General features: G+C 37.1%; 1 protein-coding gene across 2 annotated transcripts in view; it reads left to right on the top strand.

The window, feature by feature from the left end:
* Positions 1-17,180, top strand: part of LOC123531513 (uncharacterized) — a 97,667-nt gene that overhangs the window by 65,316 nt on the left and 15,171 nt on the right. Inside the window, exons 21-24 of one of the 2 annotated variants that reach the window (XM_053518647.1) lie at positions 1,786-2,022; positions 4,831-4,976; positions 5,982-6,153; positions 9,116-12,041. In XM_053518647.1, the coding sequence (XP_053374622.1) occupies positions 1,786-2,022; positions 4,831-4,976; positions 5,982-6,153; positions 9,116-9,678 (1,118 nt within the window). In that variant the 3' untranslated portion in view covers positions 9,679-12,041. Of the gene's footprint in view, positions 1-1,785; positions 2,023-4,830; positions 4,977-5,981; positions 6,154-9,115; positions 12,042-17,180 lie in introns of those variants that run through there. The other variant, XM_053518646.1, reaches the window with a different exon arrangement.

The following is a 17,180-nucleotide window of genomic DNA, read 5'->3' on the forward strand; positions in this document are numbered from 1 at the left end:
AGGGTCAAAATTGACCCCGCCCCAGGGGTCACTTGATTTTACATAGGAAAATCTTCAAAAAATTTCTAAAAATAAACCAGGAGGCCTAGGTCTTAGATATTTACATGTGGCATTTCCTAGTAGACTTCTACAAAATTTGTTCAAATCATGACCCCCAGGGTCAAATTGACCCCGCCCCATGGGGTTACTTGATTGTACATAGAAAAATCTTCAAAATTTTCTTAAAAAAACAACAGAAGGCCTAGAGCTTAGATATTTGACATGAAGCATTGCCTAGGGGACCTCTACAAAAGTTGTTCAAATCTTGACCCCCCAGGGTCAAATTGACCCAGCCCCAGGGTTTACTTGATTGTACATAGGGAATTCTTCATAAATTTGCTAAAAATAAACCAGAAGGCCTAGATCTTAGATATTTGATATGTAACATTGCCTAGTAGACTGCTACAAACTTTGTTCAGATCATGACCCTCGGGGTAAAATTGGTCCTGCTCCAGGGGTTACTTGATTGTACATAGGAAAATCTTCCAAAAAATTTCTAAAAATCATCAGTTTGACATTTGAAACATGTAGCTCATATTACTCTGGTGAGCGATCCAGGGTCATCATGACCCTCTTGTTTGGCAGATCCTTCTTTTGTTCACTTACAATAATTTTTTTTTAATTACTTCCCTTTTATGTTACTATAAATAGCTTATTTAGTAATTTTTTTATTATTGGCCTTAGGGAAAAACGGAGACCACTTTCCTGTGGTTCAACATGGATGGTACCTCCAATCTATAGGTGTATTTTGACATATCTGTACCTTAAGGAAAATTTCAACTATATTTTCTCATGATTCTTTTGATTGATCTTGATTATGATTTTTTGACCTTCTTGTCCTAAGTGTAATGATGACAGGTGAGCGATATAGGGCCATTATGGTCCTCTTGTTTGAATCTTAAGTGTAAATTTTAGGCCAGTTCAAAACGTTCATGAATAAGGCCTAGCCCTTAAGTTTAGATTGTATGCTTATGTGATGTTAAATTCACAGTAGGTCTGGCATTCATAGCAAGAATTTTATTACTTGCAGGAGGAAGAGCTGGCCTTTTTTTTCATTACAGCTTTCAGAGTGAGATTTTTATGCCCCCAGCATCTACTGATGCGGGAGGCATATAGTGATTGTCCTGTCCGTTCGTCCGTTCGCCCGTCCATCTATACAAGGTTAACCAAATGGGACCGTTTCGTCTAGCATCAATACCCCTTACTAGAATGACTGCAGATGTAACCTGTGACCATTCCTCATCTTCAGACATCACCTGACCTCAGTTTGACCTTGACATTGACCTCATTTTGGACTTGGGTGCAAAATCTATTGACAAGGATGCCACTGGGGGCATCAAGCGTTTATTGAACGCAGCTCCTTGTTTTCCTAACTCAAATTGGCAAATAAGTTCCACTCTCCTTCACAGAAGAATAGAAACATTAAATAAATCTTTCTGAAAATGAAAAGTGAGTTTGAAATAAGATATAATTAGCTGATGAAGGCAGCATCTACAGCTGTGGATGGAGCTGATGAAATTGAAGCTGAAGCACTTGTAGGAGCAAGAGAAGCTGTCAAGTAAACTGTTGCACAGTCTGGCAGTACATCTTTTCTATTGTCTTTTGCAGCAATTGAGCTGGCAAAGTCAGGAAGCTGCTACAGTGGAAGCAGAAGCACTTGCTGCAGCAAAACAAGCTGCTATGGAAATTGCTAAATCTGTTGTACAGTCTACGAGTTAATCCATCTTTTCTGTTATATTTTTTCAGCAATGGAGTTAGCCAAGGCAGCAGCTAAAGCTGTAGAGGAAGCTGCTAAAGCTGAAGCAGAAGCACTTGCTGCAGCAAAAAAAGCTGCCATGAAAACTGCTAAATCTGTTGTACAGGCAGAAAGTAAATCTACACCTGAAGGTGTGATAGATCTGACAGCTGAGGAGATCAAGTATGAACCCGTGGTTGCACATCTGTACACTAAATTGACAGGACTTGAAGATACTCCTCTTGTTGGTATGGATGTTTTGTTATATGAATTTCATGGTTTATTTAGAATGATGCAAAAACAAGCTATTGAATTTGTTTTAAGTCCCTTACCAATGTTCCACCAGAGGGGACTGTAGGAATGCCATCTGACTGGATGGCCAACTGCCTGTCAGTTAATCAGCAAATCTGGATCCTGGAATTACACAAACAGTATTCAAGCTAGGTTCATAAACCTTGATTTGTAAATAGAGTGCAATAGGTAGATTATGTATGTATATAACTTAGGCTTTTAGGTCATAGTTTAAGGTCACTATTGAATGTATTAAAAGTAGAAATTGTTTCCACTCCATAACTTTTATATGCATTGATGGATTATCTCAGTGCTACACACAAACGTTCCCAATGATGAGACAGTCTTTCCAGTCATGATCTATCCTTGTCGGTTCAAGGTCAAGGTCACTGTTTAAGGGCTAATAAAACTTAGTTTCTGTTCCATAACTTTTAAACACATTGAAGGTTTTTTTTATTACTACACAGAAATGTTCCCCATGATTAGACTACTTGTGGCGCACATGACCCATGGTTGTCGGGCAAAGGTCAAGGTCACTGTTGAAGGTCAAATGAAATTGTTTCCACTCCATATCTTTTATGTGCATTGGTGGATTATCTAAATACTGTCAAATGTTCTCAGTAATGAGGCAGTGAGTTGTGTGCAGTGCATACCTATGCTTTAGGTCAAGGTCATTATTGAAATTTAAGTGAAGATAGATTTTAGCTCATGAGAGCACAAAGTGCTCAAGATCAGCTTTTGTGATCGCCCTGTGTCCGTTGTTTCATCTGTCATCCTCCGTTGTCAACTTTTTGACTGTTAACACTCTAGAGGTCACAATTTTGGCCCAATCTTGACTAAACTTGGTCAGAATGTTGCCCTGAACAAAATCTTGGACAAATTTGATATTGGGTCATCGGGGGTAAAAGCTAGGTCACCAGGTCAAATGAAAGGAAAAGCTTGTTTACACTCTAGAGGCCATGGTTATGACCCTATCTTCAAGAAACTTGGTCAGAAAATTTATCTTGATTCCTAAGGCAAGTTAGAATCTGGGTCATAACGGGTCAAAAACTAGATCACAAGGCCAGACCAAAGTCACCCATTCAAATTAAAGCAAACGCTTGTTAACTCTAGATGCCACATTTATGACCGTATCTTCATGAAACTTGATCAGAATGTTTATCATGATGATCTTCAGGCCAAGTTCAAATTTGGGTCATGTGGGATGTAAAACTGGGTCACACGGTCAAATCAAAGGAAAAGCTTATTAACACTCTAGGGGCCACATTTTTTATTCAATCTTCATGAAACTTGGTCAGAATGTTTAGTATCTTGTATGACTTCGACCCTGAGTCATGTCGGGTAAAAAACAAGGTCACTTGGTAAAATCAAAGGAAAAGTTTGTTTATACTATAGAGGCCACTTTTTTTGCTCCAATGTTTATCAGAATGTTTATTTTCATGAAATCATGGTCAAGTTTTAATCTGGGTTATGTAGGGTCAAAAACTAGGTCAGTTGGTCAAATGAAATGCTTGTTTACACTCGGGCAACTTTTTTTGGTCCAGCCTTAATGAAAATTGGTTAGAATATTTGTCTCTATTGAATTTCGGACAGGTTGAAAATTTGCTCGGGTTGGGTAAAAAACTAGATTACAAGGCCAAATTGAAGAAAAAAACACTAGAGGCCACATTTTTGCTCCAATCTTCCTGAAACTTAGTCAGAATGTTAATCTCCTTGAAAACTCAGGCAAGTTTGAAACTGGGTCGTGTGGTTTCGAAGACTGGGTCACTAGGTCAAGCATGTTTATGTTGTGTTACTCTGGTTAGCATCCTTGGGCCATCATGGCCTTCTTGTTGTTTCTTAGCTCCAAAATTCTTTAAAGCGTTTTTTAGCTCATCTGATTTTTGGAAAAAAAATGATGAGTTATTGTCATTACTTGATCGGCGTCAATGTCGGCATTGCCTGGTTAAGTTTTATGTTTAGGTCAGCTTTTCTCCTGAACTATCAAAGCTATTGCTTTGAAACTTGGAACAGATGTTCACCATCATAAGCTGACCCTGTACATCAAGAAACATAACTCCATCCTGCTTTTTGCAAGAATTATTGCCCCTTTTGGACTTAGAAAATCAGTTTTCTTGATTAAGTTTTATGTTTAGGTCAGCTTTTCTCATAAACTATCAAAGCTATTGCTTTAAAACTTGCAACACTTGTTCACCATCATAAGCTGACCCCGTACAGCAAGAAACATAACTCTATCCTGCCTTTTGCAAGATAAATGGCCCCTTTTGTACTTAGAAAATATCAGATTTCTTGGTTAAGTTTTATGTTTAGGTCAACTTTTTCTCTTAAACTATCGAAGCTATTGCTTTGAAACTTGCAACACTTGTTCACCATCATAAGCTGACCCTGTACATCAAGAAGCATAACTCCATCCTGCTTTTTGCAATAATTATTGCCCCTTTTAGACTTAGAAAATCAGTTGTCTTGGTTGAGTATTATGTTTAAGTCAGCTTTTCTCATAAACTATAAAAGCTATTGCTTTAAAACTTGCAACAGTTTTTCACCATCATAAGCGGATGTTGTACATCAAGAAACATAATTCTGTCCTGCTTTTTGCAAGAATGATGGCCCTTTTTAGACTTAGAAAATCATGGGTAGGACAATATTTCTATTATACAAAAAAAATCGGATGAGCGTCAGCACCCGCAAGGCAGTGCTCTTGTTGTTTGAGATGAGATAATTAACTTCTCTTGTAATAAATATCATAAAGAACATTATATTTTCAGGTCTGAGCTATATAACGGAAATACAAGGAATCTGTGCTGACAAAGTACCTCCACGTTACCAGTGTAGACTCTGTGATGATGATTTAATCACTGCTAACTATATCAATGCGCATATCACTGGCACTGAGCATAGAATGAGGTTTCTGGTAGGTGTTCTCTGAAAACTGTATTATCAAGTCATCTACACATATTAAAAACCCATAACTTAGGTACTTTCGTCATTGTACCCTCACAAAAAGAAATTGGGGAGGGGTATATAGGAGTAAGCATGTCAGTTGGTTAGTTAGTCTGACGGTCCATAGGTTTTCATGGTGTCTGGACAATAACTCAAGAAAGGCTTGATATATTTTAATAATTTTCAGTACACAGGTGCAACATGAGAAAATACAAATAAACTTCGACTTTTGAGATCATTAGGTCAAAGGTCAAGGTGATAATGACCCTGAACAGTTTCCAGATGATAACTTGAAAATGCTTTGGCCAAGGATCATGAAAATTGATAGGGAGGTTGGTCATGACCAGCAGATGAACCCTATTGATTATGAGTTCAAAAGGTCAAAGGTCAGAGTGACCCATAATTTTTAAACTGTTTTGGACAGTAACTTGAGATAAGGGTTTAACGATATATATCGCAATTCACTATCACAATACCTTTGTCTGGCGATATGCATATCGTATCATAGACCTCTTTCACAATACAGAAACAATACAGTGAAAAGTAAAGGATTAAATGTTAGCTTTAATAAAAACAGTATTAAAGATAATAACTAAACAAATGCATCATTTATAACAATTTCTTCAACTTTAAAACAAAAATCCAAGTGTATGAACTTTATGTTTTTCTTTTTCATTTTGTTACATGAATGCTCAATGTGTATCGCAATATGTTCTGTATCATGATATGTATTGTATCATGAGACTAGCATATCATTACACCCCTAAATTGAGAACACTTAAGCCGAGGATGATGAAACTTCATTAGGAGGTTGATCATGACCAGCCAATGACTCCTATTGATATTGACATCCATAGGTCAAAGGTCATTTTAGTTCGGCTATGATATTGGCTTAATGCTGTGACAAGGCTGTATTGTGGGGATATTATTTGTCACTCCTGTGACAACTCTAGTTGTTGATTTGTTTTATTCACAGAAACTCAACTATCCAGTTTTCTACAGCAGAGCTTTAGGTGACAGTGATCAGACAGAAAAATTATGTCGTGAAATTGAGCAGCAATTTGGACGGGAATCAATCAGCGTGAAGAAAAGAATTCTGGTACGACCAGATGGTTCAGTGGTTTATTCTGACGATGCAGTTGTTAAAGGTAATTTGGCTGATGTTACTATAGTTTGGATATAACTTGCAATCATTTGGTAAGATCATCTTATTTTCCAGTGATGTATCAGAACCTTTTAAATTTTCTGTTGTATGCTTGTCCAATGACCAAATGCTTGGGCGAGCTATTGTGATCACTCACTATCTGTTGTTGATCTGTCCACCACTTTTTTACGTCCAATGTCTCTTCTGAAACCTTGGATGGAAGTTGATATTCCTCTGATATTTCTTTTCCAAAGCTGATTGATCCAGCATTCAGCATTGATCCACTTAAAGGCCATGGTTGGGGACTCTATGGTCAGTTGGTAAATGTTTCTGACTTCAGCTTATGAGTGCAATCCAGCTTTGTGATTCTACCCAGGTTCCCAACTAAGCCTGAAAAGATGCCGGGAGTGGCTATGTGGTTCTTCCTCCATCCAAAGCTAGAATATCCTATGACCTATAATTGAGTTGCTTTAAATGTAAAACCCAACAAAAATACTTTAACAAAATTGTTCAAATTATTCAGATTCATCAGATAGTATGGATGCCAGTGTTTTTTCCCTGTATGTATGTATGTGAAAAAGCATGGTTTTCCCAAGATGGAAGACAAAAATTTCCCTAAAACTTAGTTGACACAAAATAAATAAACAGTATTGTTGTATCTGAAATTGCACCCAAAAACCTCTATATGAACAGTTTTTATGCCCCCGGCATCTACTGATATGGGAGGCATATAGTGATTGTTCGTCCATTTGTTTGTTCGTTCTTCCATCAGGTTAACCAAATGGGACCATTTCGTCTAGCATCAGTACGCCTTACTAGAATGACTTGATACTAATGCAGATGTAACCTGTGACCATTCCTCATCTTCACTCATCACCTGACCTCAGTTTGACCTTGACCTCATTTTGGACTTTAAGGTTGCTTTATATGGGCCATCACTTGGTTAAGCAAATGGGACCGTTTCGTCTAGCATCAATTCCCCTTACTAGAATGATTTGATACTAATGCAGATGTAACCTGTGACCATTCCTCATCTTCACTCATCACCTGACCTCAGTTTGACCTTGACCTCATTTTGGACTTAGGTTGCTTTATATGGGCCATCTCTTGGTTAACCAAATGGCACTGTTTCGTCTAGCATCAATTCCCCTTACTACAATGACTTGATATTAATGCAGATGTAACCTGTGACCATTCCTCATCTTCACACATCAACTGACCACAGTTTGACCTTGAACTTGACCTTGTTTTTGGATTTCGGTTGCTTTGTATCGACAAGGATGCCACTGGGGGCATCAAGCATTTATTGAACACAGCTTCTTGTTTTTAAATATTTTTTTGATATTTTATTCAAAGAAAAATGAATACCAAATTTTCTATTTAAACTGGTTTTAAAGATATGGTTATTCTTATAACATGTGCTTACTTTTGAATTGCTTCAAGGTTTTTCTATGAAAGAAGAATACATTATGTTATTTTATGTTTCATGTAGACTGCCCTTTTGGTGTGTATTTTTATGCCACCCTTCGAAGAAGGAGGGGAATATTGTTTTGCAGATGTGGGTCGGTATTTTGGCCGGTCCGTCCGTCTGTATGTAGACCAATCCTTATCGGATGATAACTCAAGAACCCTTGGGCCTAGGATCATGAAAGTAGATAGGAAGGTTGGTCAGCAGATGACCCCTATTGATTTTGAGATTTGTATGTCAGAGGTCAAGGTCACAGTGACCCAGAACAGTTAAACGGTTTCCGGATGATAACTCAAGAGCGCTTGGGCCTAGGTACATGAAAATTAATAGGGAGGTTGGTCATGACCAGCAGATGACCCCTATTGATTTTGAGATCAGTTTGTTAAAGAGCAAGGTCACAGTGACCTGGAACAGTTAAACGATTTCCAGATGATAACTCAAGATTGCTTGGGCTTAGGATCATGAAAGTTGACCGGGAGGTTGGTCATCACCAGCAGATGACCCCTATTGATTTTGAAATCAGTAGGACAAAGGTCAAGGTCACAGTGAACAAGAATAGTAAAACAGTTTCTGAGCGATAACTCAAGAACGCTTGGGCCTAGGATCAGGAAAATTGATTGGGAGACTGCTCATGACCAGCAGATGACCCCTATTGATTTTGAAATCTGTAAGTCAGAGGTCAAGGTCACAGTGAGCAAGAAAGGTAAAACAGTTTCTGAGCGGTAACTCAAGAACGCTTGGGCCTTGGATCAGGAAAATTGATAGGGAGACTGCTCATGACCAGCAGATGACCCCTATTGATTTTGAGGTCATTAAGTCAAAGTTCAAGGTCACATTAGCCAGAAACAGCTAAAAGGTTTCTGGATAGTAACTTGAGAACGCTTGGGCCAAGGGTCATGAAAGATGATAGAGAGGTTCATCATGACCAGCAGATGACCTGATTTTGAGGTCAATAGATCAAAGGTCAAGGTTACAATGACCCAGAACATTTAAACGGTTTCTAGACAATTACTTGAGAATGCTTGGGCCTATGATCATGAAACTTGATAGGGTGGTTAGTCAGTAAAACAGTTTCCTAGCAATAACTCAAGAACGCTTGGCCCTAGGATCTGGATAATTGATAGGGAGACTGCGCATGACCAGCAGATGACCCCTATAGATTTTAAGGTCAGTAGGCCAAAGGTCAAGGTCACATTGACCTGGAACAGTTAAATCCTCTCTGGACGATATAGCTTGAGAACGCTTTGGCCTAGGATCACAAAACTTAATAGGGAGGTTGATCGTGACCAGCAGATGACCCCTGTTGGTTTTTAGGTCAAAGGTCAAGGTCACATTCAACCAGACCAGTAGAACTTTCGTTTACAGTGAGCAAATAATTTCTATTCCTTGTGCAATTACTGAATTCATCAAGGGGGGCTTTTCTTGTTCGACAAGCTCTTGTTGTAAATGTCTTACAACTTCTTGTGAAAGAAGTATAGTGTATATAATGTTTTCACAGATATCTGGATAATAGGAGATTCAATTCCATTGTTGGCTGGTGCCAGAGCTAATGAATTAAAGAAGCCTGATTTAAATGCACCTGGACAGAGGACTATAGGTTGGTGGGGAATTAGGGACATGTCTTGGGATGATTTCCAAAATTCAGTCAAAGGCCTTTTACCTTTAACAAAGAGCCCAGACATTATATTTATACATCTTGGTGGTAACGATATGATATCCAAGACTCAGATTCAAATAGGAAAAATTATTAAGCAAGACATTCTTTATTTGCATGAGACTATGCCAGATAGTAAGATAATATGGATGGATATTCTTCAGCGTTTGTCATGGGATGTTACTTCAGACAATAGAATTGAGTATAAAAGAAGACGAGTCAACCGTTGGGGCAGACAACATGTTAAACTGTGTGCTCACTCAGACGTATTAAGTATTGATATGAATGTTAAAAGACCAGAATTATTTCTTGAAGATGGGATCCACCTATCGGAACTTGGTCAGGAACTTTATCTGGATGCTGTTCAAAATTGTATTTCTAAGAACATCTCTTCAGAGAATGTGTAATTAGAATGTACTGTAGATCTCAAATTGCTCCAGGCCGCAAGGGAATTAGAAAAATGCACATGTTGTTCAGGGTTTTGAAGAATCCAGGCATAGAAAAGGTGAGGAAAGATAGACAGGGACCTCGTAAATTGTTTAGTTGAGATATTTATGTTGGAGGAAACAATGTTTCTTTCTGCATAAGGAGTACACATGAAAGAGTTTAGTTTGAAGGTGTTCTAAGTTCAGACTGTGATGATATTGTGTGTCAAATTTTCAAGTATGCTTTCTTTAAGAATGTTCTGAAGCATTTTGTCTTTATTGTGACTAGAGAAATTCTGGACTCTTAGTGTAGGAAAAATTGGATACGATACATATTTTAGTCAGATTTGCTTGCAAACCCTTCAGCTTATTATTGTAAAAATGTGTAAAAGATAAATTTGGGCTTGAACCTTCACTATGGGTAACTTAACCCTTAGTCTGCTCATTTTCTTTTCTTTAATGAACTTGCAGTCTTTCAATTTGGACAGTACCATTAACTTTTAAAAGGGCTGTTTACCAAAAAGATACTGACTGAATGGCAAACAGTGAAGATCATGATCAGACTGCATGGATGTGCAAGCTTATAATGATTTACACTGGTTGCAAAGTAGAATCAATCATGTCCAGCATGCTAAGGGTTAAAATTCGAAGAACCATTAGAAGTTGAAAGCCATCATTTACATTTACATATTATGTACAAAAATAGCCATCATTCCTAACCATAAAATTACATAAATTTGAAGTAGCATCTGAGCAAGTTGGTCAATTGTCTATTGCCAGAATTGAAAAGAAACAAACTTGTTTATATTGATTATACAGCCTGGTCAGGGTATTGTAAACACAAAATGCTTAGTCATGCTACTATAAATCCCGCATGATAACTCAAATGATGAAATGTTTGATGATTATGATTTTTCCTCATAAAAAACGTTTAAATACAAAAACTATTTTTTGTATAACATTACAGTATGCACTTAACTTGGTGAATTAGAACCATAAAAATCAAACGTTGTTTAAATTATCGTGCAGGCGTGTACTAGTCAGTTTTTACTATCTTATCAATTATCTGTGGTTGCTGTGATAGGTCAAGGTCACCTAGATGTTATACATGTTAAATTTTGTCAAAGGCTTCGATTATAGACATATCTTTGGCTTTTTTAAAAGATAACAACTTGAAATTAAAATTATTTCTTAGTAATCACAGTTCAGTAACTTTTACTTGTATATTTGACAAAATTGTGCCCCTTTCATAGTTAAACTTTTTTGGCAGTCTGGCAGCTTATTACAGACTTGACTGAATGTCTCATAGTGCTTGAGTCTTGTGTGTGATCCTCAGGGTTGTCATCAGACATGAAAAGTTAGGAAAAATCTGTTTATTTAACTTAAGATCAGAGATTGGTCATTGAATTTTGAAATTGTTTTATTATGGCAGACAACCGATGTTTGCTGAAATATGTATATTGTGTAAATTATTGATATTGACTCTTATATTTGATACATGTATTGTCATGCAGTCCCTTTGATAACATTTACAATATGCCAGTCACAGAATACACATCTTTACTGATACCTTGTTATTCAATAAATTCAATACATCAAAACAAAAAATTGGTTAGCTAGAAGAAAAGTTTTGGAAGGGGAAAAATTTGATAAATTTGAAATTCAGCCTTTATTTCAAGCAAAAATATTCAATTATGTTTTGAAAAATTTAGCCTGTAGAATTTAAACTACTTTTCATTATCAGTACCATTCAGTGACTGATATTTGGTGTTGTTTACTTGATTGGAAAAGGAATTTAACCTTTTACCTGCTGGCGACAAGTGATTCTGCATTTGCGACCATTGCAGACCCAGATCAACCTGCACATCTGTGCAGTCTGATCATGGTCTGCACTGTTCACCATTCTTTCAGTATATTTTTGGTAAGCACCCCTTTTAACAATTAATGGTACTGACCAAATTGAAAGATGGACATGTTCATTATATAAATTTAGCAGGTTAAGGGTTAAAGTAAACAGTACATTGATGGGTTTGTTGGGTGTAGGAAAAAAATACCAACAATATAAGGTATATAAGTATGTAAGTGGAAGTCTGAATTAGGTCAGTGAAAAGTTATGAAATTTTATTTGTCTGTCTTGATAGTATCCCTGATCATATAATATATATTCACATGCAATTGGTATGTTAATGTATATTGATGAACTACTCTGTTGAAAGCTTTGAAATTGTCAATGAATTTATTGTCTTTGTATATTTCTGTGACAATATCATTATCATAATAATGTATTGCAGAACTGTCTCATAAACAGTATTTGATTTTTCAATAAATCTGTTATTGTTTTCTCAGTTTGTTTTTGTTGTTCTTGATTATTGAATGATTATTATTTAGCATCATTGGCAAGCTTATTGTCTAACCTGATAGATGTCTTTGAAATTTTGAACACTGCGTACTATCATGGTCACATATTGCCATATAGTGCAAGACTTATCCAAATCCACAAATACAGGTACATTGTCATGTCTAGTTTTCTTGTTTTGTCTTAAAATCTCTGGTGGTATTTTGACCCCATACATCCATCAATTCTTTGAACAGTCAAGCAGGCTGTCAACAGACAGCTATTGTTAAGTCACACGGTCTAACTTGTAACCGTGTCTATTGGATATATATACTGCCCTTGGGTATTGGTTTGTTTGTTTTGGGTTTAACGCCATTTTTCCAACAGTATTTCAGTTACAAGTGGGCATTAACCGAAACGGTGTTCCTGGATTCTGTACCAGTACAAACCTGTTCTCCGCAAGCAACTGCCAACTTGCCCTCATGAATCAGAGGTGGAGGACGAATGATATCAGACATGCGCCCCGCCCGGGGATCAAACTCACGACCCTATGATCCATAGATCTGTACTCTCCCTATTGAGCTAAGTGGGCGGGCTACGCTTGGGTGTATATCGAATAGTCATAGTCACTCATTGTCTATTCTATACCAGTATCAATCCTTTGAAGATATGGCTTGTTTTTCACATTTAAATATGGAAGCCAGAAAACAAATGCTAATTTGTACTGTGTTGAAATGTTGTCTTGTGTCATGTGTTTGTCCGGAATTCTTTCATTGGTTCTGTAAGTAGTTCAAGGAGAAACTTTAGAAACATGAACAGCCGGCCTTACAGATTCTCTGTCACAACACTTCTAACATCATATTGCACTGCTGATGGCAACATCGTTTTCTTATTCCTTTTAAATATTTATGTCCACCTACTTAGCTCAATAAAGGGAGTGCATATCAATCATGGGATCCTGAGTTTGATTCCCGAGTGAGGTGTGTGTTCTCCTTGACAGTTTGAAAAAAGACTTTGTGTCTGAAGTCCTTTTATGGGTAAAACTGCCCTCCATTATAAGGCTGAAGTACTGTTGAAGGACGGTGCTCATCCCAACAAAAAATGCAGTTTAAGGTACCACTCATAATTTTACGCAAGTGTTTTGGGGGGTTTTTTGTTGCTGTTTTTAGCTCACCTGTCACAAAGTGACAAGGTGAGCTTTTGTGATCGCGCGGTGTCCATCGTCCGTCCGTGCGTCCGTCCGTGCGTCCGTCCGTCCGTCCGTCCGTCCGTAAACTTTTGCTTGTGACCACTCTAGAGGTCACATTTTTCATGGGATCTTTATGAAAGTTGGTCAGAATGTTTATCTTGATGATATCTAGGTCAAGTTCGAAACTGGGTCACGTGCCATCAAAAACTAGGTCAGTAGGTCTAAAAATAGAAAAACCTTGTGACCTCTCTAGAGGCCATATATTTCACAAGATCTTCATGAAAATTGGTCAGAATGTTCATCTTGATGATATCTAGGTCAAGTTCGAAACTGGGTCACGTGCCATCAAAAACTAGGTCAGTAGGTCTAAAAATAGAAAAACCTTGTGACCTCTCTAGAGGCCATATATTTCATAAGATCTTCATGGAAATTGGTCAGAATGTTCACCTTGATGATATCTAGGTCAAGTTCGAAACTGGGTCACGTGCCTTCAAAAACTAGGTCAGTAGGTCTAAAAATAGAAAAAGCTTGTGACCTCTCTGGAGGCCATATATTTCACAAGATCTTCATGAAAATTGGTCAGAACGTTCACCTTGATGATATCTAGGTCAAGTTCGAAACTGGGTCACGTGCCATCAAAAACTAGGTCAGTAGGTCAGATAATAGAAAAACCTTGTGACCTCTCTAAAGGCCATATTTTTCATGGGATCTGTATGAAAGTTGGTCTGAATGTTCATCTTGATGATATCTAGGTCAGGTTCGAAACTGGGTCACGTGCGGTCAAAAACTAGGTCAGTAGGTCTAAAAATAGAAAAACCTTGTGACCTCTCTAGAGGCCATATATTTCACAAGATCTTCATGAAAATTGGTCAGAATGTTCATCTTGATGATATCTAGGTCAAGTTCGAAACTGGGTCACGTGCCGTCAAAAACTAGGTCAGTAGGTCTAAAAATAGAAAAACCTTGTGGCCTCTCTAGAGGCCATATATGTCATAAGATCTTCATGGAAATTGGTCAGAATGTTCACCTTGATGATATCTAGGTCAAGTTCGAAACTGGGTCACGTGCCTTCAAAAACTAGGTCAGTAGGTCTAAAAATAGAAAAAGCTTGTGACCTCTCTAGAGGCCATATATTTCACAAGATCTTCATGAAAATTGGTCAGAATGTTCACCTTGATGATATCTAGGTCAAGTTCGAAACTGGGTCACGTGCCATCAAAAACTAGGTCAGTAGGTCAAATAATAGAAAAACCTTGTGACCTCTCTAAAGGCCATATATTTCATGGGATCTGTATGAAAGTTGGTCTGAATGTTCATCTTGATGACATCTAGGTCAGGTTCGAAACTGGGTCACGTGCGATCAAAAACTAGGTCAGTAGGTCTAAAAATAGAAAAACCTTGTGACCTCTCTAGAGGCCATATATTTCATGAGATCTTCATGAAAATTGATCAGAATGTTCATCTTGATGATATCTAGGTCAAGTTCGAAAGTGGGTCATGTGCCTTCAAAAACTAGGTCAGTAGGTCAAATTATTGAAAAACCTTGTGACCTCTCTAGAGGCCATATTTTTCATGGGATCTGTATGAAAGTTGGTCTGAATGTTCATCTTGATGATATCTAGATCAAGTTTGAAAGTGGGTCACGTGCCATCAAAAACTAGGTCAGTAGGTCAAATATTAGTAAAACCTTGTGACCTCTCTAAAGGCCATATTTTTCATGGGATCTGTATGAAAATTGGTCTGAATGTTCATCTTGATGATATCTAGGTCAAGTTCGAAACAGGGTTATGTGCGGTCAAAAACTAGGTCAGTAGGTCTAAAAATAGAAAAACATTGTGACCTCTCTAGAGGCCATACTTGTGAATGGATCTCCATAAAAATTGGTCAGAATGTTCACCTTGATCATATCTAGGTCACGTTCGAAACTGGGTCACGTGCCTTAAAAAACTAGGTCAGTAGGTCAAAGAATAAAAAAACCTTGTGACCTCTCTAGAGGCCATACTTTTCATGGGATCTGTATGAAAGTTGGTCTGAATGTTCATCTTGATGATATCTAGGTCAAGTTTGAAACTGGGTCAACTGCGGACAAAAACTAGGTCAGTAGGTCTAAAATTATTAAAATCTTTTGACCTCTCTAGAGGCCATATTTTTCAATGGATCTTCATGAAAATTGATCTGAATGTTCACCTTGATGATATCTAGGTCAATTTTGAAACTGGGTCACATGCGGTCAAAAACTAGGCCAGTAGGTTTAAAAATAGAAAAACCTTGTGACCTCTCTAGAGGCCATATTTTTCATGAGATCTTCATGAAAATTAGTGAGAATGTTCACCTTGATGATATCTAGATAAAGTTTAAAACAGGGTCACGTACCTTCAAAAACTAGGTCAATAGGTCAGATAATAGAAAAACCTTGTGACCTCTCTTGAGACCATATTTTTCAATGGATCTTCATGAAAATTGGTCTGAATTTTTATCTTGATTATATCTAGGTCAAGTTCAAAACTGGGTCACATGAGCTCAAAAACTAGGTCACTATGTCAAATAATAGAAAGAACGACGTCATACTCAAAACTGGGTCATGTGGGAAGAGGTGAGCGATTCAGGACCATCATGGTCCTCTTGTTTTGAAAAATACTAGTAGTACATGGAGGTGTATAACGACAGAATCAGTACAACTGTAGCTTGATCTGGAGGCGGTATTTGGCTCTTACAGATTTTATCAGACTAGATCACACTCAGTACAAGCATTCTTATATTCATAATCATTCATAAAGCAAAGTATGTTTATCACATAAATAAAACTAAATATTGTTTTGGCATCCTGGATAGGGAAATCAAATTTTAAAGATACCTCTATTGTGTCCCCATGTTGGGTGCCAAATGTAACTTTGGTATTTTTACAGAAAACTTGTTCATCAAGTTATGGTAGGTTCACACTTAGTTAATACAGATTTATATAATTTATTTATGGAACGTCAGGCGTACATCACAGAAAGAAATGTAAAAGATGAAGAATTACATTCTGAAATACATACAGGGAAGCCTTGTAAATGTCATGTATAGCAATAAGCACAATTTAATATAAATCAGTAGCATATACGTTATATACCTTATTACATATTTTAAACAGTGGATCTAGTGGTCATTAGTAAATTGCACTATGAATAAAGCATATGTCATTGAATAGAAAATGGAATAAAACAAAACACAGCAAAAATACACTATACATGAAACTTATCATTTATGGAATAGATGTCATGTACACTTATTCACTGATTCTGTCTGACTGGTGCTGGTTACTTAGAACAGCCAAAAGTGGTTACCACATAGTATCCAGGTTACTGCAAACAGTAGTGAAGTAGTGTACAAGAAATAAAATGCGTTGTGACAGTCCTGAATGTTACAATAAATAAAAGAATAATGCTGCCATCCTGAATTTTAGCAATTCTTGTCATAATTCTACATTTCTAAAGTAAAGTAAATGCATGTTCTATGAAGTCAGATACATAATAGTTTACTGCAAACACAGAACAAGTAATTACCAAACAATTACAAATGATAATAACCATAATTTTCCAAGAAAACCTTAAAAATTAATCTAAAAACACAGAGCAGAAAATTACATGACCACTCTACATCGTTTCAAAAAGTCCTCTGATTACATGACTGAAAAATGCCACATTAAGCACTCCCTAATGTAAGTGTAAATGGTTTGAAACTAATCTATTTCTTGACCAAAAGAAGGTGAACCACCTGCAGTAATTAAACTAAACCTTAATGTTTGTCACAAAAACAACACAAAATAATGGTTCTTAGGAGACCCTGTATCATGATTGTTCAGATTATTTCTTAAGTCAGAAAAAACATGGCCGTCAGAGGGCATAGTCACTTTTGCCTATATTCTAAGCCCATGGGCTTTAAACCTTTTTCATGCTGGACATGATTCATTCTGCCTTT

This window comes from Mercenaria mercenaria, chromosome 11 (assembly GCF_021730395.1).
Source record: "Mercenaria mercenaria strain notata chromosome 11, MADL_Memer_1, whole genome shotgun sequence".
NCBI lineage: Eukaryota > Metazoa > Mollusca > Bivalvia > Venerida > Veneridae > Mercenaria > Mercenaria mercenaria.